The following is a 25433-nucleotide window of genomic DNA, read 5'->3' as shown; positions in this document are numbered from 1 at the left end:
AGCAGCTACGGCGGCGACGGCGGCTAGGGTTTGTGTGGTGGCTGTTAGGGTTTGTATTAAAAACTATGGTTTTTATTTTGGCTCTGATACCATATGAAGCTTAGGAAATAAACCTAGCTTTTAATATGTATAAAATCACTTAATTAAATCCATAGACTATGCACATATATATATATACAAATACAATGGGCCATGGGCTCTATTATAGGATTAACCCTAGACTATAACCATATAACTCAACAAACACGAAGGTGACTCCATGCACAACATACTATTTCTTGCCACCGTTTGAAATTGTTATCATCAAAAACCTCGATCTTGGATATATCAGGAAACAACTTGGCATACGACGATGGTGTGGGTGGGACAAGAGGTGGAACAGTGTTGGGATTTTCCTCACCATTTGGATTGATGGTATTGTCGATAAAATTGTTGATATTGGAAGAGGCCATCTATCTTTTAGAATGTTGTAAAAATTAAAGGTGAAAAGGTAACGAAAGAATAATGATAAAAAGTAAGCTTGAGGCATGATGTCACTATTCTAAAAGGTAGATTTCGTCACACAATAATAATAATAATATTAAAGGCGGCTACCCTTATGATACAATAACCTCTTCTTGTACTACAAGTTATAGAGCAATAATAGTACAAGACAATAGGAATAATAAAGAAATTAAATCCATCAATATCTTTTAAAATAAAAAAGATAGAAAGATTAAAATAGAAACAAGAAAAGCAATGAGAGAATTATTGATATACCGGTGGTTTTAAGCTCTCACCATGAAAGGGTATTTATGGTGAAAAATTGGAGCGTTGGCATTGCATTTCTACTACCAACAATTTCACCACCTCGTTAAAGAGATAAGAATAAACAAAGAAGATAAATGCAAGGCAACACCACCTCGTTGAAGAGATAAGAATAAACAAAGAAATAAATGCAAGGCAACAATGAACTTGGACATAAAGATATCTTGCTTTAGCCAAACAGAAATTCAAGAAATCTTGAAAATGGTTAAAGCCAATGATGGCCTAGCTTGCAACAAATTTCAACGATAATAAGATGAAGATTTTTGACTCAATCAATGGCTATCTTCTTGATTTAATCAAATATCAGATTATTATTATTATTATTATTATTATTATTATTATTATTATTATTATTAAACAATAATAAACATAGGATTTATAAAACATTTGAAATATGTAAATAAATTTCATAACATGAACAGCCTTTGAGAGGAGAGCAACATGCTGACATATCAATAGTATCAAAATGACATACATGAACGACTACATGCCTAGCTTACAGTTTCCTCTGAAATAAGAGTACATGATTCCGCCCACTTTGTTCAGTCCATTTCTATGTAATTTTGTTATGCTCCAACCAGGATCATCCAATCAAACAACTTTGTCACCTTTCAGACAGCTGGATCATCAGGCAAGGAAGAAGAAAACTCCTTTATGCGAGGATAAGCAATTTTCTTATCAAGTTGGTCCTGGGCACATATCAGCATCTTCAACAAGCTTGGGAGCTTTGGATCTGTGATTAATTCAACATTCATAATTTAAAACATTCAGTACTTACAATATGAGAAATTGAATGTCTAAATTCTAAAAAGTCGATGAATGACTATCAGAAAAAAAAATTCTTTCTTTTTTGGCTGAAAACCACAAATACTTTTAGTGGGCAAGACAAGGTACACACGCGCTGAAACACAGTCATAATGCCTGATGTAATTTACTTGATGCAATATATTTGATACCTTAATTATTGTGTTTGAATTGACACACTCTCATTTTGCAAAGTAAAAACTTTTCCAGAACAATAGTTTAGTTTCTCACTCTGTTTCAATTGGCACACGCTTTTTTGCTCAACTACAAAGTCTTCCGAACAAGAAGGTAAATTTATTGTCCAATGAATCAAAACACTCCATTGAAAGAGGATAGGATGTCCCTTTGGGGACATGCAAGTCTGCATTCGTCCAGAAAAGTGCTTTGAGTTTGAGTTCTATTACCTATCTGAAGACAAGAAAAAAAAAAAAGGAAATGAGAAGAGTAAAGCACATAGTTGGCCACTAGAATTGTCCCACCGACAACTCTAGACATGATAATCATATTGAGAAGTACGTGACACAAAATATTGCCAAAAAGGGTCAGCCTGAACCATATTTAATTGAAGTTAATCCGTCCTTCAATGAGCTCATAGTATCCTTCCTAATAATCAATGACCATAATAATGATGTCGCCACAATGAGTATCTCACCTAACATGAGATAGACCAACTCTCAAGTTCTTGTATCCTCTTCCCCATCACCCCCCCGCGGGAAAAAAAAAGAAAGAAAAATAAATAAATAATATATATTTGCACAAAACTTAATACAAGACTCGTCATGTCATGCTAATTTAGAGAATAAAAAGATACTTTATCTTTTTCCTATACCTTTCTTCAGGGTTAATTGAGATTCCTTGTAGAATAATTCGAAAGTTCTTGGATAGATGGCAAACTGATTGTTCTTCTGTCTGATTTTTGGAGAGAACCAGCAACCAGTGTGAGAGAGTTGAAACACATATTAAATTATCCTTAGATGATAAAGTCTTAGAGAACAAACCAGATTTTTTTCCCCCCCCCAGACAAGTGAAACTAGCACATATAAAAAAATGTTCTTTGATTTCATCTACAGATTGTTATATCAAAATATTAACAGGCATGTTAAAGAAAACCATTCAAGGAGTTGGATTTTCATCATTAGTTTATGAACAAATTTGGTTCCTAAAGTATGGAACCTAGAAACGAGAGACTGATTTGGTGGAAATCCAAAACATACTTGATTTCTCATGAAATAAGAATTATATACAGCTTTCTATGTTATCAATTCCTAATTTCTAGCAGATGATAAGCAACATAATTGAGAATATTTACAAGATAATTTACAAATCTATTCCTATAATTTCTCCTACTTGATTAGGAGTCTTATCTTGTTTTTTATCCTTTTATTTCTCCTCCTTTATCTTGATGCGCCAGCCCACAACTGAAGCCCACATCAATTGCAGTCTCCTTCTTTGCTTTGGACTCTTTTTTACCTTGAGGTTTCCTCGGATCCTAGGACTCTCCAACACCCCCCCTCAAGCTAAGGAATAGATATCTCTCATTCCTAGCTTGTCGATAAGGATCTCAAAACCAGGTCTTGACATGGCTTTAGTCAACACATTTGCTATCTGCTCTGTTGTAGGAATATAAAGCAGATTTATGCCTCCTTCATTAATTTCTCTTTGGATGAAGTTGCGATCAATCCTGACGTGTTTCATTCTATCATGCTGTACTGGGTTATTAACAATGCATATGGCTGACTTGCTGTCACTATATAGTTTCGTTGGTTGAGTCAGAGGTATTTGTAGGTCCTCCATAAGCCTCACCAGCCAAATAAGCTCACATATGCCTTGAGCTATCGCCCTAAATTCTGCTTCTGCACTGCTTCTTGCCACTACTGATTGTTTCTTGCTTCTCCATGTAACTAGGTTTCCCCATAATTTAGTGCAAAATCCTGATGTTGACCGACTATCTATTACTGATCCAGCCCAATCTACATCAGAAAACCCTTCAGCTCCTCTTTCATCGCTCTTTTGAAACAACAGTCCCTTACCAGGAGTTCCTTTTAAGTATCTCAATATGTGATACACAGCTGTCATATGTTGTTGAGTTGGAGCTGCATATACTGGCTAACAATACTCACTGCATATGCTATATCTGGGCGAGTTAGGGAGAGATAAATTAACCTCCCTACGAGTCTTTGATATCTATCTTTATCAACCACCAAGTCATCATCCTTTTTCACATATTTCCAATTTCTTTCTAGTGGAGTATACCTAGGTTTGCATCCCAACATTCCAGTTTCTTTTAAAAGATCAAGAGTGTATTTTCGTTGGGAGATAACTATACCTAGTTTGCTCCTTGCTACTTCCATTCCAAGAAAGTACTTCATTTCACCCAAATCTTTGACTTCAAATTTTTCTTTCAATTTCTGTTTCAGGGCTGCTATCTCATGAGTATCATCTCCTGTAATGATTATATCATCTACATACACAATTAAGATACACTTTTTTCCATTAGTAGCATGTTTAACAAAGAGAGTATGGTCGGCATCACCTTGTTTGTATCCAAATTTAATGAGAGTAGAGCTGAACTTTTTGAACCATGCCCTTGGAGACTGTTTCAATCCATAGAGAGATTTTTGTAATTTGCACACCTTTCCACTTTCTTCGGTATCAAAACCAGGTGGAATCCGCATATATACTTCTTCTTCTAACTCCCCATTTAAGAATGCATTTTTTATGTCAAATTGGAGCAATTCTCAATCCATATTTACAGCAATAGATAACAGTACTCTTATAGAATTTAGTTTTGCGACTGGTGCGAATGTCTCCTCATAATCTATCCCATAGGTTTGAGAGAAACCTTGGGCAACCAGCCTAGCCTTGTATCTGTCCATACTCCCATCTAATTTGTATTTGATGGTGAATACCCATTTGCAGCCTATGATCTTCTTGTTTTTCGGAAAGTCAACAACTTCCCATGTGTGGTTGCCTTTTAGTGCCTTCATCTCTTCCATCACTGCCTCTTTCCACTTGGGATCATTTAGTGCCTCTTGAATATTCCAAGGTATAGCCACTGTATCTAAATTAGCGGTGAAAGCCTTGAATTCGGGAGATAACCTGGAATATGTCAAGTAATTTGAAATAGGATGCTTTACACATGATCTTACCCCTTTTCTAACAGCAATAGGGAGATGCAAGTCACTGTCAACAGCTGTAACTTCTTCCTCATTCACTGGACTTTCCCTCGGTTCTAGCAGTTGGCAGTTTTGAGGAGCTGGTTGTTTACCTCTTCTTGAGTAGACTTGTATTGGCTTTTCTAGATTCAAGTTGTCCCCTAAATCAGTTTCCATAGATTCAGCTGGGATTTGGGGTTCTTGAGAAGATAATAGGCTCGGGTGATTAGGTTTAGAGCATGCTGGCTGGGAAGACTCAGCTGCAGCAGTTTGATTAAAAACATTATTTGGGTTAAGCTGAGGTATAGGTAATGAAATAGGCATAGGTACTGCTGGATCCCAATGATTATCTTTCAATTGTAGGGAGGTACTTGAGTAATTGACTCACTCTCCATAAATGTTACATCACAAGAGATGAAGACTTTTTGTGATGTAGGGTAGAAACATTTATAACCCTTTTGGGTAGGAGAATACCCAATGAATATACACTTTAATGCTCTTGGTTCAAGTTTATGCTGATTTGGACTGGTTTGATGGACATACACCACACATCCAAGAACTTTGGGAGGAAGAGTATTTAGAATACGAGCATGGGGAAAGATGGAAGTGAGATTTTGTAGTGGGACTTGGTACTTCAAGACTTTGGTAGGCAGTCTATTAATTAGATAGGCAGCTGTTAGAACTGCCTCCCCCCAATATCTATTAAGCATGAAACTTGTGAACATAAGAGATCTAGCCACCTCAAGCAAGTGTCGATTTTTCCTTTCAGCTATTCCATTTTGTTGAGGGGTATAAGGACAAGTGCTTTGATGGAAGATCCCATTGGTAGTAAGATATTGGGTAAACGAGTGAGAAAAGTATTCCCAACCATTGTTAGTCCTAAGGATACAAATAGAGGACTGAAAGACATTTAAAATGAGTTTATGGAAAGTTTGAAAGATTGCACATGCCTCAGATTTTTCTTTCATCAAGTATACCCAACACACTCTTGTATGGTCATCAATAAAAGTTATAAACCATCTTGCCCCATTTAGATTTGGTACTCTAGCCAGTCCCCATATATCACTATGGATCAAATAAAACGGTTTAGAAGGAGTATAGGGGACTGATTGATAAGTACTATGAGTTTGTTTAGCAAGGATGCAATGATCACACTTAAGTACCATTTTTTCTTTATTGATAAATAGGTTAGGGTACAAGTGTTTCAAATAGGAAAAACTAGGATGACCAAGGCGTTTATGCCATAACAAAATTTCAGAATCTGAACTAACCATAAGAAAAAACCTATGAGAAACTTGACTAAGAGACTCCTTATTATCAGAAAGCCAGTAAAGTCCCTCCTTCTCCTCAGCACTACCAATCACCTTCCCCGAGGATCGGTCTTGAAAAATGCAATATGAAGGAAAGAATGTTACAATACAATCCAAGTCTCTCGTTAGTTTGCTTACTGATAACAGATTACAACTTAGGTTTGGCACATGCAATACTGATTCAAGTAATAAATCAGCAACACAAACACTTCCCTTTCCTTTCACCAATGATTGAGTCCCATCAGCCATCAAAACAGTTAGATCCTTATCTCCTATCTGAAAATTATCAAGAGTAGTAGTAGATCCAATCATGTGGTCGGATGCCCCGATATCTACTACCCAATGACTCTTATTCATTCTCCTAGCAACCAGAGAAAGAAACTGACATTTTTGTGCCATAGATGCTGAATAATTTGGTGCTGCCTCATCTGATTCCTTTGCAATATATGAGCTTTGTAACAGTTTCTGTAAGAAGTCAATTTGATCAGTAGTTAATCCCATACCTGTTCCTTTTTCACTAGTGGGTACACTTATTGCAGCATAAGCCAATCTGTCCTTCTTCGGTTTCGGTTTCCAGTTTGGGGGTTTCCCATGCAACTTCCAACATGTACTCTTGGTGTGATAAGGCCGATTGCAATGTTCACACCATTGCTTATCCTTTGGAATGTCTTCCTTTCTTGCAGCAGTAAGGGCCGATCCTGAATTAGGTTCGGTTGTTGGTAGCATAACCCTTTTTCTGCTTTCCTCCCGTCTAACTTCGGCAAACACCTCCCGAAGAGATGGTAAAGGCTTTGTACCCAATAATCTTCCTCTTACCTCATCAAAATCTGGATTGAGCCCTTGGAGAAAATCAAAGATTCTCTCTTTTTCCAGCATTTTGCTATACTTTTGGCTATCATCTGCACACTTCCAGCTAGGATCATAAAATAGATCCATCTCCTGCCATAGTTTCACTAGGTTATTGTAGTATTCAGTCACTCCAAGATTGCCCTGCTTGGTATTCCGAATTGCAGCCATAATCTCAAAGCATTGGGCTGTATTTTCGAGATCAGAATAGATTTCCTGAACAGCCTCCCACACTTCTTTGGCTGTTTTGTAAAATAGATAGGGTCAGCCTATCTTGGGCTCCATTGAATTGATAATCCAAGCCATCAAAATCGAATTTTCTATCTCCCATCTTTGATATTCTACTGAATTTTCTGGTGGAGTTTGGATTGTACCTGTGAGGTAGCCATATTTTCCTTTGCCTTTAATCACCAAGGTTACGGATTGAAACCATTCTCTAAAGTTTCTTCCGTTCAACCTATGTTGGGTGATATGCAAAGTATGACTATCCAAGGAAAGAGTGTTGTTAGGCGCTCCAGCAGTTGAAGTCGCTGGTTGTTGAAGATCCGAACTCAAGGAAGACTCCGCTGCAGTTGGGGCTGCATTCTCACGGTCTTGGGGCTCCATCTGATTCGGATCTTTGGACTAAGAAGAGCCGAGCTCTGATACCATGAACAAATTTGGTTCCTAAAGTATGGAACCTAGAAACGAGAGACTGATTTGGTGGAAATCCAAAACATACTTGATTTCTCATGAAATAAGAATTATATACAGCTTTCTATGTTATCAATTCCTAATTTCTAGCAGATGATAAGCAACATAATTGAGAATATTTACAAGATAATTTACAAATCTATTCCTATAATTTCTCCTACTTGATTAGGAGTCTTATCTTGTTTTTTATCCTTTTATTTCTCCTCCTTTATCTTGATGCGCCAGCCCACAACTGAAGACCACATCAGTTGCAGTCTCCTTCTTTGCTTTGGACTCTTTTTTACCTTGAGGTTCCCTCGGATCCTAGGACTCTCCAACAGTTTACAATACAAACTGAAACAATGAGAGCTATAATTAAGAAAGGCAAAATGGACTTTTGTGTGGTCCCTGTAGTGAATGCATGATAGTAGGAGAGATCCCTAAAGTTAGTCCTATATAATCAATTATTAAGGTTATAGAAACTTCAATTTACTAGGACAAATTTTCTAGTAGGAATTTTATAAAATTGTAGTCAAAGCTCAATGCATTCATTTCAAGAACTTACAACAGTTTGGTTTATGACACACAACATTTCAGATTTATCTTATGGATTCATCCATGGATGAGTGAACATGTCTGAAAGCATCCATGGGGTATACATGTCAGATCTGTCTCGAGAAAACTTCAAATCTTAGAAACCAAGCTATGGTCCAAGATAAAGATGGACAATGATTGAGAAAATAAAATAAAATTGGTGAATATAAGATTTGCATGCATGTCCATGGCTTTCTTTCTCTAAGAAAATAAACAAAACCAGTCAAACCAGCAGTTTATGACCATCCCTATTTGGATTCATAACAAAAAGATATTGTGAGCTTGAAAGTAGATATTAGACAGCATTACCAACCTTTTTCATGACCTTGGCTGGCAAGGATAGCTGCATAAACCTCACTTGCTGTCTTCTGGCGTTGCGATATGCCCATGAGATCTCTAACGGGGCAATTACTGACATCTTCAAAAGCTAGCAATGCAAGAGTCTTCTCCAACTCTTCTAAAAAGCTTTTCTGCATATGATCCCAACTAATGCATAAGGACAAAAATGACACAAAAATAAAAAATATATATATTATAAAAATATTAACATTTTGCAGTAGGAGCTATTAGTAATGTTCTCTAAACGCAATCAAGCAAGATTCTGTACTTAGATATTTGAATGTTTTTCACACAGTATTAATTAATACTAGGCAAGTACTTATTCATGTTTTTCAGAAATAAGTATTTAAACTTGAGCAAACTCTATAGAACTGTTTAATGGAGTTGCAGACTTGTCAATGACAAACTCCACATTGCAGTAGTGTAAGTGATCCTTTGACTTTAGGCACCGTGGTTTTCCTGTATATGATCTACTTTAATCATGTATATATTGGCATAGCGAATCATGCATGGAGAAATTAGGGCATATAATGCAAGTGAGAATCTCATACATGACCAACATGTGATATAGCCCAAGAAATTCCTTGACCAAGGTGTATTAATTGGTAGAAATGAGTTCCAAGTAAAAAATTAAGTTATAGTGACAAGGTCAGTCAGTTACAATTGAACTAACACAGGTTTGACAGTGCATCCATACCTATTGTTCAATAGGGGCATTGTGATTCAATTACATAGTAATTGTTAATGACAAGGTTCCATATGCATTCATGCTATTTGGATGACCATGACATATCACTAGATGTCACTCATACCCTGAAGAGGTACTGAGAATAAGTAATTAGTTAATTGAATTATTCTTAATAGCTATAATCTTGAGTTGATTGATGTAATCGCTCCTTATAATCTTGTTGTAATCTTTCCTTTTATAAGCTGAACTTGGTATCAGAGCATTGATCGTATTTTTCCACTTTTTAAATTTCTGGATCAATAGCATGAACAATGATGCCATGTCTACATTAATGTGATGTTATCACCATCTGACTGCAGCAACCAATGTGCCTCTTTCTGCCAACCAAAACTCCTGAAGCCTTGCCTTGATCTAAAATCACTGATCACTTGGTCTTCCAATTAACAACTCCAAGACTCTGCAATTATTGTCTCAATGATACATATTGGAAGATGAAGGGGTGTCAATTTCTCGAGTTATCCCTAACATCTGGTTTATGATTGAAGGTGGATTCATTGAGCTATTGGCCTGGATTCCCCTTGCCTTATGCACGACATAATTGATTGCAATCCTTCCCTTCTGTTTCAGTTTAGCATCTGAATTCCTTGCTCCACTCACTTAGAGATTAAGCTTTTCATATTTCTTGAGTTGGTTGAGCCTTAGTCCTAGTCCCACGATCAGTCATGTGTGTGGCAGACCCTTTCCTTCTGTTTTGGTTTAACCTTTGAATTCCTTTCTCTAGTTGCTGAGTCAATTGATTAATCGTAGTCTTGGCTCGAGCCTGTGTTTAAATTTTGGTTTCTATGGTCATGTTGGAGCTTAGTTGTCCCAGGCCTAGAGCACTTTCCCATGCGGCAGCCTGCTTGCCAGGCGAGGCCAGCCTTTTTCCCTGGTAACGAGCATATTATCATAAACTAAGGAATTTGGATAGAAGTGCACCTGCATACACAGTTGTATAGTAGTAAATGTGCAGGAACCTCGAGAAGACCCTTGGCGTATGCTTAGCCCTCAACACTGGGGAGTCACGGGCTGTGCCATTCTCCCCTCAATTCCACATTGTCCTCATTGCAAGGTGACCCCCTATCTACTCCCTTCCCACAGAGCGCTTGGCATATCACCGTCTCCTCCTAGGTGAATTGCTACTTACTCCTTTCTTGGGAAGTGCTTGTGTGTCAATGATTTCAACCCATCATGTCATCTCTTATGCAGCCATCCAATGCACCTTCGCTATTTGTTAACACCTTGGCCCAAGATCTCTTAGTGCATGCCTTTGTGCTACCATTGAGCATTGCTTTGATACCACATTCCCTCTGTGTGATGCCCTGCTTGCTAGGGGGTCTAGCCTTTTTCCTTGGGCAACAACCATATGACTTCTCATATGATTGGCCTTTGACACTAGGGAGTCACAACCATGATGTTGAGCTTAGTTCTAATGGTAATGGATGTATGACCATATAAAAAAAGATAAAATTGGAAATGAGGTTATTCGTAATAAGGTTGGAGTAACTCTTATAGCAGATAAGATGTGTGAGACATGATTAAGATGGTTTGATCATGTGAGAAGAAGATCAATATGAGCACTTGTGAGAAGAATGGGTGGAATGGAATGAGTATTTAGCAAAATTGGTAGAGTAAGACCAAAATAAACTTGGTGGGGGACTCAAAGGAAAAGCCTATAAATAGAAATGACTGGCAAGCTAGAATTCATATAGTCAACCCCACATTGTCGAATTAAGGATTAATATGTTGTTGTTGTTGTTGTTGTTTATGCACTTTCTTGGAATAGAAGTTGCTTGATCTAATAAAAAGCATCTTCATTTCATAGAGAAAATATGTATTAACCTCTTGGAAGAGACCCATATGTTAGTGTAAATCTATAAATACAGCTATTGAGATAAATCATCACTTCAAATGTGCAAAATGGAGACTAGGTTGACAAAATAAGATATCAGATATTTGTAGGAAGGATGATCTATCTCTCCCACAAGTGGAAAAATAACATATGTTGTCAGCGTAGTGAGCTAGTTCATGCATGATCCTTGCAGACCTCACTTGAAAGCAATTTATTTTATCCTAACATATTTGAAGTCTACTCCTACAAAAAGGTTGTTGGCAAACATGACCATTTGAAGATAGAAGCCTTTACATGTTGATTGGGTAGGTTTAACAGATGCTAGGAGGTCTACAACAGGTTATTGTTCATTCATTGGTGAAAATTTTGATCACTTATGAAGCAAGAAAGCAATGGCCCAAGGAGTCTGTGAACTTCTATGGCTTAAAAATGTCATTAAGAACTTGGAGAAAAGTGGTGGGAGACCTTTCACTGTGCACTATGATAATAAGGTTGTGATTAACATTGCAAACAATCCAGTTCAACATGATAGAAAAAAGCATATTGAGATAGACAAAAGCTTTACCAAAAAAAGAAAAAGAAAAAAGAAAGAAAATAAATAACGAAAGAAGAAGTCTAGTTAGCATACCTTTTGTGAAGTCGGAACATCAATTTGCTGACATATTTCCTAAGGGTCTCAATTATAGTGTCTTTAATTCTATTGTAAACAAGATGATCATGGAAGATATCTATGCACCATCTTGTGTGGAGTGTTGATGGCTATAATCTTGCTGTAATCCCCCCTTATAATCTTGCTATAATCCTGCTATATTGTTACTTTTTATGAGCTAGTAGTAAAAAATATAAATACAGGTGTAGAGTGGGAGACAATCATCCAAATATATCCCTTCCTCCATTATTTTTCTTCTAATAAACTATTTCTCTATTATTCTCTTCTTTTTCACAGAAGGAAGAAATAGAATAATAATTTTAATTCAAATTAATTGAAAGGAATTTTAATTGATAAATCCTAATGATACTCGGATTCCTTCCTACTACCAACATAGAATGAACCTAAGTGGTCACACACACAAAAATAGGGTTCTGAGAAACTAGAAAGTAAAAGAAATCTAATTGTGCACTAAAATAGCTTTAGTGGTATGTGCGTGCAAATATGTCTGGGTCACGTCCTCAATGGTTAAGGATTAATTATTACAGTGATATGGTAGTCCTAGTTTCTTCTATATAAAAGAAGGGAACAACAAGAAGGAGCTAGCATTCCATATTTTTCCATCCACATATCTCTCTTTCCCTCTCCAAATCAAGGAAAAACTATTCCAGTGAACATTCTGCTATGGTTTGCATCAAGCTTTCTAATTTGTTAGACAATCTTGTGTGGATACAGCTAGAGGCTTGTGGGGCTTGTGAACCTTGTAAAGAACCAAACCACAAACAACTTTAAATTACACTAGGATCAAATTTCTATGGGAAAAGGATAACCATGATTTTTGTTGCTTACTTTAATATGACATATTAGTTAGTTTTAAATCAGGCTGCGTGCATGTGTACATTCCTTTATAGAGCTTGTTTCTTTAAGGGAATATTAGCCTTAAATTCTACAGTGACAACCATAACTTCAACCAACACGTGAACAAACAATGAGATAAACAAATTTCAGCCTTAGTGATTGAAATGACCACCACAACTTTTGCCAGGAATGCCTCCTGCAGCAGAAGTATGAAATTTTCTAGGAGGACAAATAGAGAATTACATTTTCTTCCCCCCTTGGTGCAAGCTCCTCTTGCGCAAACTTTAACGCCTCTTCTAGGTTTCCATCCCGTATCAACTCTATCAACCTTTGCTGTTGGAGATGGAAAAACAGTTTGGGATTTGCATCCAGTATCTGCATACAAAACATCTCACAAAGTGAAGCTTCTAACCATAGGGAAAACCAGAAATCCCAACCACACCAATGAAGATTAAACTAAACTTGTGGAGGAAATATTAAGGGGCAGTTTAGTTGTGGAAAACAGCCCTTCTGGAAAATTACTCCACAGAAAATAGAAAATTAGAAAACTTGTTCAAATACAAAAAAAATCCAAATAGAAAATGGAGATTTGGAAAATTCAGTCTTCCAAAATTGAACTAAACTTGGAAAACACCTAAAATGAGTTTTCTAAGTTTTCCTTATTAAGTTGGAGAAATTGAAAATTGCAGTTTTCTATGAATTTTCACCAAATCATCTCTATCTCCTTCTCAAACATAGCTACACAAAAGCAATTAAAACATCTCTATCATTTTTTAATATATGTTCCAATTTTCTAGTTTGGAAATTAATTTTCTATATTTCTAACATTTGAACACATTTTCCAAATTTTCTTTGGAAAATGAAACTAGAAATTTTATAGAAAACTGGAAATCCTTTTCTACAACTAAACAGCCCTTAAGGTTTTTCCCAATTACAATTGGATTACATTAAGGATCTGCATTGAGCCCTTACCTCTTTGCTATTGTGATGGATGAGTTCACAAAGCACATGCAAACGATATTGTCTTGATGGATGAGACAAAAGGTGTGAATAATAAATAAACTTGAATTAAGAAGAAACACCTTAGAATGAGAAGGTTTTAATAAGTAGGTTGAAAACTAAGTACGTGGAATCTAAATTTAGTAAAAATTTTAAGTGTGGATGATGTAATTGTGAGTCTCCCAAAAGATGATCAATTTTGATGTCTTGGATTAATTGTTTCAAAAAGAATGGAGATTATGGAGGATGTTATTCATAGAATCAAGGTAAGATGGTCAGAGTACAGAAATGTGTCCTGCATTTTGTGTGATCTTAAAATTATCTTCAAAGCTAATCTTGGTTGTATGGCTCAAAAAACTTTGCAGTCAACATATGCAAAATATGGGTCACAGCTAAGATAAGAATGTTATGGTGGATGAGCAATCATTCAAGAAAAGACAAAAATGAATGAGATCATCTGTAAAAAAGTTCGAACGGTGCCTATTGAAAATAGGATGTGAAAATCACAATTAAAATGGTTTAGGTAGATGAAAAGAAGACTAGTAGAAACCCCTACGAAGTGAGTGGATGAAATGGAGGAAGTTTGTAGTAAAAGAAGCGGAGGAAGACCAAAGAAACTGTCTGGGAAATCCTTAAGACATGAAATAGGATATGATGGTGTTACAAAGGATATGGCCATGGATAGAGATGAAGCTCTAGAATTCATGTAGCCAAATCCCAAGAAGTGGGATTAAGACTTCTTATTGTTGTTGTTGTCATATATTTACTTCTTCACTCAAAGGGGATGCTTGAAAAATAAACATACAACAATCTAAAGCCTCCAACTCTCATCAGGAATTGCAATTCTGAAATGTACCAAGTTTTGAAGAAGATCCTTGCATAAACACCTAAAAAAGCATATGACATGGTCTAAAAATTTATCACATCCATATATACTGATGTTGATGTTAGAATAGTGTATATATATTGAAGTTTAGCTATTGTACTACATTAGGACTGACTGTACAACACTTGTACTGCACGTACTACACTTGTATCGCACGGCCCATGGACCGTTACTTCCTGTACATAATTGACTCGGTAGTATCATTAAGAAATAACACAAATGATTCACCCATAGGGTTTTTCATGGTATTAAAGCCAAAACCCTAGAGTCCCGCCGTGTTTCTCTCTCTAGTGACATCCATACCTGATTTTCTCTCTCTTCCTGCACCTGTTTGGGTTTGTTCACCCACTTCTCGGTGCCGTTTGAGAAATCCAACCACACCATCATGTTCAGAAAGGTCCGATCAGCCTGCCTGGAAGCTCATCGCCAGAATTGCCGCCACGTGCCACCTCTTCCACTACCGGCATCGCAACTTCCAGCCTCCAATCTCGCTTTTCCAATGGTCGTTTCAAGACACCGACCACACCATCGGAACCAGCACATTCTGATCCACCAGTTCTGGCGTCTGTCATATCCAGTGTCGACATCCCACGTCCGTTGCTAGTCTCTGATGTCGCAGACCGTCATTAGCCCTTTGCAATTGCCATCGACTACACCAGGCAACCTTCAGATCACCGTTTCCAGTGGTCGCCACCAACTGTTCGTCTCCTCCGGCAGCCTGTTCGTAGGTCCGGTTGCTGGTCATCTCCAGCGTCGAAGTGACGCTGCTGCGGCCATTGATTTAGAATCCTTTGCTGCTCCATAAAGCTTAGAGCTGCCTTCCATCCAAATCATGTCCAGCACCAGTTCCTCTGTTGATTCAGGCTCCAAATCTGGTATTTTCTCTCCAATTATCACTCCCCTTACAGCCATTACCTCTGAAAAGTTGATTGGTAGTGCCAACTATATGTCTTGGGCTGCATCTGTTGAATTATGGTTTTTGGGTCAAGGATAAGAGGATCATTTGACCAAAGAGGTAGATGATATTCCTACAGCCGATTGAGCTACTTGGAGGAAAGCTGATGCTCTCCTTTGCAATTTGCTATGGCAATCTATTGACTCTAAACTTTATGTTATTTATAAAACTTATAGGACCTGTTATCAGTTATGGACCAAGGCTAAAGCCTTTACACTAATGACATCCAACTGTTCTATAATGTTGTGTTTAACATGGTTCACTTGAAGCAGCACGATCTCAACATATTTGAGTTTACTGGCAGACTTGAATCACTTAAAGAGGAGTTTAATTCTCTCATGTCTGTTGAGACTAATGTTGAGGAATATCTGCAACAAAGAGACAAGTTCTTTATGGTACTAGGGTTGAAAGGCATTAGACCTGAACTTTGTCCAGCTCAAGATCAGATCCTAGCCAGTCCTACCGTTCCCTCTCTAGAGGATGTTTTTGCTTGAATGCTTCGTGTCTCTTCTCTGATCACAGTGCCAGGGAGCCCTTTTGCAGACTCTTCAATTTTGGCCTCTCACACTAGTGCTAGAGGAGAGCACGGAGGAGGACAAAGTGGTAATTTAAATAGAGCAAACCGCCCCAAATGCAATGATTGTCGCCGGTGGGGTCACACTAGAGAGAATTGTCATAAATTTCATGGACAACCTCCTCGTGCTACTAATGTGGTTCAGACTGTTAATCTTAACTCTTAATCTGAAGCATCAGAGGGTCAGTCATCGCCATCTCATCTCCTAACTAGAGCTGATTATGAGGAATACCTCCAGTATCAAGCTACTAAGCATTTCATATCCTCTGTTGCTTCGGTAGCTGACACTAGTAATTATGTTGCTTACCTTACTCAATCTTCCCCACTTGGCCCTTAGGTACTCGATTCTAGTGCATCTAACCACATCTCTAGTAATCAATGTCTTTTCTCACATCTTAATCATTCCACATGTCTTCCTTGTGTCACTCTTGCTAATGGCTTTAAAGTAGTTGCCAAGGGCATTGGTCAAGCTCAACCCCTTCTTTCATTAACTCTGGATTTTGTTCTCTATGTTCCTGGATGTCCTTTTACCCTTATCTCTATTAGTAAATTAACTTGTGCTCTTAATTGTTCTATTACCTTTGTTGATAATTCTATTCTTGTGTAGGACCGAGGTACAGGATGGATGACTGGTATAGGGCATGAGTCTCCGGGACTTTACCATCTTTCCATGCCTCCATCACCCTGCACTTCTATTGAGTCTCCAGCCTTTATCCACAACCGCTTGGGACATCCTAGCCTTTCCAAACTCCAGAAGATGGTTCTAGGTCTCTTTAGTTTGCCTTCTTTACATTATGAGTCGTGTCAGCTTAGTAAACATTGTCGTACTTCATTTCCAAAGTGTGTCAATAATCGGGTTGCATCCCTCTTTGAATTGGTTCATATCAATGTTTGGGGTCCTAGTCGTGTCATTTCTATCTTAGGATTTCAATATTTTGCAACCTTCATTGATGACTATTCTTGATGCACTTGGTTTTTTTTAATGAAAAATCGTTCTGAATCATTCTCTATTTTTCAAGCTTTTTATGCTGAAATTCAGACCCAATTTAAAGCTTCTATATGTGTGTCGCATAGTGATAATGCCTGTGAATATTTTTCTGCTCCTTTCACTACATTTATGTCTTCTCAGGGTATTCTTCATCAGTCTTCTTATACTCACACACCTCAACAAAATAGAGTTGTAGAGTGTAAAAATTGACATCTCATTGAAACTACCCGCACTTTTTTTTTCCATAATGATGTCCCTTCTCGTTTTTGGGTTGATGCAATTCTTACTGCTTGTGATTTGATTAATCGTATACCTTCATCTATTTTGGAGCACAAAACTCCACATTTCATTTTATTCTTTGCTCAGACCCCCCCCCCCCCCCCTTTATCTTCTTCCCTCTCGTGTATTTGGTTGCACTTGTTTGGTTCATGATTTGACCCCTGGGAGAGACAAGCTTTTCGCCAAGTCCATCAGCTGCATCTTCTTAGATTACTCTCACCTTCAAAAAGGGTATCGGTGTTATTATCCAAACAGTCGACGTTACTTCATCTCCGCCAATGTTACATTCTTCGAGTCTTCTCCCTTTTTCCCCTTTTCTCCTATTGAGGGCAATGCCATTTTTGAGGTTCTCCTTATTCCTCATCTTGGTCCTCCCTTACAGGTCTACCATCGTCATCTGCATCCTAACCCTCCTACAGGTACTGTTGATGTTCCAAATGACTCACCTCCTACTCTAGCATCTACCCCTACCACGGACTTGCCACTAATTGACACTCAGCTTGATGCCATTCGAAAAGGTAATCATTTTATATGCAATCCTCATCCCCTTTATACTTTCCTCAGTTACCATCGTTTGTCTTCACCCTATTATGCATTTGTGTCTTCTTTATCGTATGCCTCTATTCCTAAAACAACCAGTGAGGCACTTTCAAATCTAGGGTGGTGCCAAGCAATAGTTGATGAAATGACTACTTTACATTCTAATGGCACTTCAGAATTGGTTCCTTACCTCTTGGAAAGTCTATTATTGGTTGTTGTTGGATTTATATTGTAAAAGTTGGTCTTGACGGACAAGTTAATCACCTTAAAGCTCATCTTGTTACAAAGGCTACACTTAGATTTATGGATTGGATTATGGTGATACTTTCTCTCTTGTGGCCAAGGTTGCTTCTATTCAATTGTGTCAGGATCTAGGCCTGACAAGGGAAATTCTCCTCGTGTGAGGGAAATTAGGGTTAGGTTTGAGAGAGAAAAGAAAACGAGAGAGGGAGAGTTGGAAAGGAGAGAAGGAATTAGAGAGAAATTGAGAGAGGAATAGACTGAATATTCATCAAAGTATTCATTGATGTTTCTTTATTGAATAGGGAAGCCCTTTTTATAGCCCCCCCTTCCCACCAATCAATGGTAGTTACACCCTAACAGCTAGGTTGTTAACCTTCTAACAATATTAACAGTCCCTTTTAACCACCTAACTGTTAACTGCCTATTGTTATTTGTTATAGCTATAGCTAACAACCTAAATAATCCCACTGTTACAACCATCCCTACTAACCATCTAACTACCGTATAGGGTCCTGACAATTACCCCTCGATTCAAAACTTTCTTATACTCAAGAAAGTGAGAAGCTTGACTGACTGTGGAAACTATGGTAATAGATTGAAACACTACAGCGTTCCAATCGTAGCTCTTTTCCTTCTCTTCCACAGCTTGATTGGAGCAAGCTTGAAAAACTTCTATAAGCCCACCAAGGATGATGTAATAAACTTTGCTTTCTCTGCCACTCCTCCTAACAACTTCTTATTCCCCTCTTGGAACCTCCTACTAGGCACATCGTTAGTCTTGACAATTGTAATTGGTTCCTCCACCTCACTACCTGTCAATTGGTCCTTGCAAAAGGCCGAATCAATTTCAACTTCAGAAGACCCAATTGTTTATCTCCGTCTTTGAAAGTTCTCCATTATTTGCTTTCAATTTTGGAAATCGATTGGTTGAATTAATAACCTCTTGATCCAAACTTCCGATGATATCATGTCGAATATCCTCTTCATGAACTTCTTTTTCAAAGGAATCCAATTGTTCCTCTGCTACCATGGTTGGTGCAGCCAATCCCCTTTCGCCTGATCACCCATTTATGACTTCCTCCACCGCCATGGTTTCCACTTCTAAGCCTACAGTTCTTGGTCTTGTTCCATGCCCGAACAAGACCAGTTCCTAACGTTCTCTTGGAGGAAATTCAGCCCATAACTTACTGAATTATGCCCCACGAACATGAGCATAAAGCTCTAGATTTGGTCCTTCAATTCTTCAAATTGTCCGAAAAATTCCTCCCATAAGTTCACCATCACATGATCCAACTTGTGATCAATTGTCTACTCTATCTTCTGTCCAATCACACCATCGATGGCTGCCATCTTCCCTTGGACATCCACCATTGTTGCGCTAACTTGTTAAATTTGAAGCTCCATCTGCTTCAATCTTGTGCCGTCTGCCATCGGCCTGAACCGAAATATCCACCCTCGACCAAGACTTGAATTGCTGGCACCCCTTCGACAATTCGCACACCCCACCTATTGTCACCCTTCAACTTTCTGGAACTTGAATTTCTCGGCACCTTTTTTACAATTCACACACCTAGCACCTACCGTCACCCTTCAATTTTCTAGGAAGACACTGTTCACTTGGACTTCTCCGTTGACTCCAAGATCACTGTTGTTCTTCCTCGCCTAACAGCATCAATTCTCTTGCGCCTCCTTGTTCACCTCCAAGATCCATTCTTGGACCTCGTCCTCTTCTTGGGTCAATCGATTTCAATCGTTGAAGTTCTAGGTCTGCCTCGTTCTTCTTGGGTCAGCCTAATCTAATCGTCAAAACTCTGGTCTACCTTATCCTTCAGCTCCAGTAAGAGCCACCACAGTTGTAGCTTGAGTTGGCAGAATTTGGTTGATTTTCCAGTCACTCAAGGCTGGAATTATACCCCCAAGTCACCGCTCTGATACCAAATTGTCAAGATCTCGGCTCGATAAGGGAAAATCTCCTCGTGTGAGGGAAATTAGGGTTAGGTTTGAGAGAGAAAAGAAAACGAGAGAGGGAGAGTCGGAAAGGAGAGAACGAATTAGAGAGAAATTGAGAGAGGAATAAACAGAATATTCATCGATGTTTCTTTATTGAATAGGGAAGCCCTTTTTATAGCCCCCTCTTCCCGCCAATCAATGGTAGTTACACCCTAACAGCTGGGTTGTTAACGTTCTAACAATATTAACAATCCCTTTTAACCACCTAACTGCCTATTGTTATTTGTTATAGCTATAGCTAACAACCTAACGAATCCCACTGTTACAACCATCCCTACTAACAATCTAATTACCGTATGGGGTCCTCACAGATTGTCTCTTTCCATGGCTTCTATATTTCATTGGCCTCTCTATCAGCTAGACATAAAAAATGTCTTTCTTCATGGAAATCTTCAAGAGGAGGTCTATATGGAGCAACCGCTAGGCTTTGTTGGTCAGGGGGAGTCTGGTTTGGTATGCAGGCTCCGCCGCGCCCTTTATGAACTAAAACAATCTCCATGAGCTTGGTTTGGGCGATTTAGTGCCGTTGTTTGGGACTTTGGCATGATTCGCAGTGAGGCAAACCATTCTATTTTCTTTATCCATTCATCACATGGCACATGCATCTATCTTGTTGTGTATGTAGATGATATCATTATCACCGGAAGTGATCAAGATGGTATTCTACAATTAAAGAAGCATCCCTTTACTCATTTCCAGACTAAAGATTTGGTCAGGCTTGAGTAGTTTCTTGGTATTGAGGTAGCCCAATCTAATAAGGGTGTTGTCATCTCGTAGAAAAAATATGCATTAGATATTCTTGAAGAAACTGGCATATTAGATTGTAGACCTGTTGATACGCCCATGGACCCGAATATTAAACTCTTACCAGGACATGGGGAGCCTTTAGCAAATCTTGGAAGATGCTGAAGACTTGTTGGAAAGCTAAACTATCTCACTATCACTCGGCCACATATTTCTTTTACTGTGAGTGTAGTTAGCCAGTTCCTTCAGTCTCCGTGTGACATTGGGATGTTGTGATTCACATCCTTAGATATATCAAAGGAGCACTAGGCTAAGGATTGTTGTATGAAGATAAGGGGCATACTCAGGTGATTGGGTATTCTAATGCAGACTTGGCAGGGCCTCCTTCAGATAGATGCTCTACTTTAGGGTACTGTATTCTTATTGGCAATTTGGTATCCTGGAAAAGTAAGAAGCAAGATGTTGTTGCCAAGTCAAGTGCAAAAGTTGAATATCGTACTATGGCTCTGACAACATGTGAACTTGTATGGTTAAAGCAATTACTTCAAGAATTACAGTTTAGAAAGATGTTGCAAATGAAGTTAATTTGTGATAATCAAATAGCATTACATATCGCCTCTAATCTAGTTTTTCATGAGAGGACCAAACACATTAAAATCGATTGTTACTTTATAAGAGATAAGATTTTGTCCGAATGTATTGCTACTAGTTTTGTCAACTCAGCTAACCAACTAGCAAATATCTTTAGCTAGTCTCTCAGAGGTCCTCACATTGGTTTCATTTATAACAAGCTTGATGCATATGACCTATATGCTCCAGCTTGAGGGGGAGTGTTAAAATAGTATATATATTTATATATATATATATATTGTAGTTTAGCTATTGTACTACATTAGTACTGATTGTACTACACTTGTATTGCATGTACCATACTTCTACTACACGGCCCATGGCTCATTATTTCCTATATATAATTGACTCAGTAGTATCAATAAAAAATAACACAAATCATTCACCCATAGGATTTTTTAGTTGACACTAATAAAAACGTGTCGAACAACTGTAACCTGATAACACTATTGGAAAATAATTTAAATTTAGTATATTAGGCTAAACTAATGAGTTGGAAACCCAACAGGCTTGGGCATCCAAAAGATAATACATCAACTAGGAACTCCAAAAACATTTATAAATTAGGAAGCCATCCCAAAAGAGATTCATAAATTAAGAAGTCCAAATGATTAGCATCCAAATTCTAAAACATTCATGATGAAAATATCTGTACACACTAACATGAATTGCATCTAGATATGAGATTAAAAAGTACTTAGTTCCCATCGATCAGTGCAAAACTGTGAGGGGACCAAATCTCCGAGCTAAATTGAATCCCAAAGACAATGTTGTTGGATATCATGCATAGTGGAAGGCTCCAACTACCTTCAAGAAGTGTCATTGCACCTCTTACCAAGATATTTGACATTCATAAAGTTCTGGTTTTCTCTAACAATACTAGTTACTGTTTTGGTTTTCTAACAAACAGAAAACCATGCTCGTAGTTACCCACATGTAATCAATCGAATATCTAATTCAGAAAATAGCAAAGTTAACTTTATGAGTGTTTCCTCATATAAAAGTTCTTGATTGGGTCTCTAATGGTCAACCACACGTGACCTTCAGCATGATCTGAAACTTGTGCAGTTTGTTCAAAACCAATAAATATACACTCTCTACCCCAAGGACGAGTTAAGCATGTGCATTTAGAAATTTATAGCCACAAAGAAAAATGGTAATTCATCAAGAAGATGATGAGTAAATAACATATGGATAATATTACCTTGGGGTGCAAATCATTAACTTTTTGAATTGCAAACTCAACATTACCACTCTCCACTGCCTTCTTAACAGCCATACGATCTCTTACAGTTGCAATATCTGTGTCTACTATTTATCTATAAGGAATGGCACATAAGTGAAATAACCACACTTTCAAATTAACAGTACCATCAACATACAGACATTTGACATGGAAAATAGATATATGAGAAGCTGCTAGGGGATGAAACAGGATACATTCAGTTCCAGACTCCATTCTGAATTTTTCAGCACAATCAGCATAACCCTCAGTGACAAGAAAGTTCATCACCAATTTGTTCATATCTTCTTTCCTAATCTTGACATCATTGAGCTTTTTCTCCCACTCCTCCCTTGAAATCTCCTTGGAAGTATTAAGCTGTTAATAAAGCAAACTTACAATTCTGGAAATTAACAACCACCATCTCATCTATGATCCTCCATGTGATTTGATAAGTTTGAATGTGGCCATTACTTGAAAAAACAAGAGTCATTCAATAAATTCAAGTCCCCTAAATGTTGTATAATGGCCAAATGTAGTTCAAGAAACAGTACCAGGTATTCAAGAAAATCAGACAATTGACTATTTTCAATGATCAACTATATATTCTTAAAAACAAATTGATCGGCATGAATGCCGCCATTACCTCAAAAAGAAACTTAACTCTGCTATCTATTGTGTCAATGGCCAGAAATGTAATCCAATAAAGTCAACTATGTACTTTATGATATCCAGCAAAGTTAAAAAACAGACTTCTATTCAGTAAATACTAACTGTTAGTTTTCTTTTATTTGTTTACTCAATAGAAGGGGTAAGTTGGGTACCAAGGGATCCTTGAGTACAGATGAGATCAGACTCAGTCTTCGCCCCACCCATGAGGTTAGGCTCAGCAGGCTTCTAGCCACTGATGGAAAGCACTACCTGATCTAGCTACACCCAAAGACCATTCATGGCACGGACAAAAAGCCCCTAGTAGGCTTTAGTGGTAGTGCCATTAGCCCATTCACCCTTTAAACCCAAGTAGTAATAGCGAGGGACCATTGGTATAGTTTGGTATAGTTTTGTTTGGAACGCTCTTGTTCCGGGTCATTGATGTACATCTTCAATGCTTTCATTAATATAATTGTACTCGCCTATTTCAAAAAAAAAAGTAATAGCGAGGGACCACGAGGAACCTAGGGGGTGCACTAAGGCTCAAGAGACTAACACGAGACCTTGAGTTCACCAGTGTAACTATCTTGCACTAGGCTACACCGGTGGTAATTGTTCATCTTCATATAATAGCACTACTACAAACGTGTTATATTCAGTTGATAGCAAATGCCAAACGCCTATATCAGCATGACACCGATTACATATACCAAATTTATCTATATAACTACGAGCATGGTCACACAGAAACAATCATAAACCCTAGACTTTTACACAAATCATTGCAGTAGATTTGAACAAACAACTTTACCTACCAGCCGGATCCGTATATTCCGTGTGAATTTCACTGAATTAAATCGAACGTTAGTAGAAATAACATAATTCTCGGATGAATTTCACCGAATTAATTCATACCCGAGCTTCGATTTCAGCTAGCCGGCTAATGGCCATCCACAACGACGACGACTCCATCATCAATCAGGGGGAAAACACCGCCTTTAAGCTCATCCAAATATCGCCGCCGCCGCTGTTTCTTGATTCTTCCGTCTTCTTTGTTGGTCGAGCCACGCGCCAAATTTGATACGACTTAGAAAGAGTTCAAGATTGTACTAAATGTATATACATCTCTGCATATATGCGATGGCGTCTGTATGGAGATGACCCCCGGCGTCCGACCGTTAACGGTCACTGTAACGACTAAAGGAGGGAATTAGGGGTATCATCGTTATGCCAAATCTTTTGCCCTTCAAATTGGGTCAATTATCAGACGGGTAAAATAGAACCCTAAACCCTAAAATAACCCAATTTAATTAAAATTAGATTAATGTTAAATTCAGTTGTATCATTCCCATATTCAAGTCAATAAATAAAAGACTATAAGTAAAGGAACATGTGTGATGCCAATAAAAAGTAATTGGTAGAAGATTTAAAAATAAAAATATTATAAAATCTTGAGATTCTTTTATTTTTTTTATATAATTAAGGGTTGACTATTATAATAAATGAATAATTGAGAGGAGATATATTCGTAATAGAGTTGTTACGAGAAATATATCAAAATAGAAGATGAAAGATAGATTCAATATAGTAGTAAATTTGAGTTAAAATTTTGATATATTTTTAAAATATGATAAAAAATTTAAAATTATTTTACGATCTCATGCAATTTGTTTATGTCGATGGGCCTAACAACTTGAATTCAAAACCAAATTAATTCAATCAAGCTTCTTATTATTAGCCCAAACCAAAACATTCCAATTCAAACTCAAATCCATTTAATCAAGTTTCAAATTCCACTCAATTTTTTTTATGATTTGGGTTATTTTTGTAGGAAAAAATTTTGTGCTTTCAAAATGGCTTTAAAGGTACTTGCAGTTTATTTAATTTTTTCCACAGCCGCTTATATTACTGACACTGTACTTAACCCTAGTTAAGCTAACTAGGTATTAAATATTAATTAAGTAAAATTAGACCTAAATTAAATTAAAATAAAACAAAATTTAATAAAAGAATATAAAGAATTGCTGTTGGTGAGTGGGGTTTCTATTAAATCCATTCCTAACTAATTCCATTAGCAAACAGGGCTAGCCCAACCATAA

At 37.6% G+C, this 25433-nt stretch overlaps 2 protein-coding genes across 6 annotated transcripts; both read right to left on the bottom strand.

Moving 5' to 3' along the window:
- Positions 1 to 1184: 1184 nt before the first annotated feature.
- On the bottom strand, positions 1185 to 24594 carry LOC127795470 (protein GID8 homolog). 5 transcript variants are annotated; one of them, XR_008021800.1, is made up of 7 exons: positions 24250 to 24594; positions 22902 to 23061; positions 22666 to 22772; positions 12857 to 12988; positions 8502 to 8658; positions 1843 to 2019; positions 1185 to 1540 (listed from the first exon to the last, which is right to left on the bottom strand). XR_008021800.1 is itself a non-coding variant. In XM_052327157.1 (6 exons), the coding sequence occupies exons 1-6, from the start codon at positions 24307 to 24309 to the stop codon at positions 1419 to 1421; spliced, it is 738 nt and encodes a 245-aa protein (XP_052183117.1). In that variant the 5' UTR covers positions 24310 to 24594; the 3' UTR covers positions 1185 to 1418. The 5 variants fall into 5 exon arrangements, 4 of the variants coding, with proteins under 4 accessions (XP_052183117.1, XP_052183119.1, XP_052183120.1 ...); XM_052327157.1 differs by lacking the exon at positions 1843 to 2019; XM_052327159.1 differs by lacking the exon at positions 1843 to 2019 and having other exon boundaries at positions 22902 to 23046.
- On the bottom strand, positions 2026 to 7876 carry LOC127795471 (uncharacterized). The gene is made up of 2 exons (XM_052327162.1): positions 6463 to 7876; positions 2026 to 6352 (listed from the first exon to the last, which is right to left on the bottom strand). The coding sequence occupies exons 1-2, from the start codon at positions 7091 to 7093 to the stop codon at positions 6342 to 6344; spliced, it is 642 nt and encodes a 213-aa protein (XP_052183122.1). The 5' UTR covers positions 7094 to 7876; the 3' UTR covers positions 2026 to 6341.
- Positions 24595 to 25433: the final 839 nt, after the last annotated feature.

This window comes from Diospyros lotus, chromosome 2, assembly GCF_014633365.1.
Source record: "Diospyros lotus cultivar Yz01 chromosome 2, ASM1463336v1, whole genome shotgun sequence".
In the NCBI taxonomy this organism is placed as follows: Eukaryota; Viridiplantae; Streptophyta; class Magnoliopsida; order Ericales; family Ebenaceae; genus Diospyros; species Diospyros lotus.
Note: the sequence above shows the minus strand (reverse complement) of the source record. Positions and strands in the feature narration are given on the sequence as shown.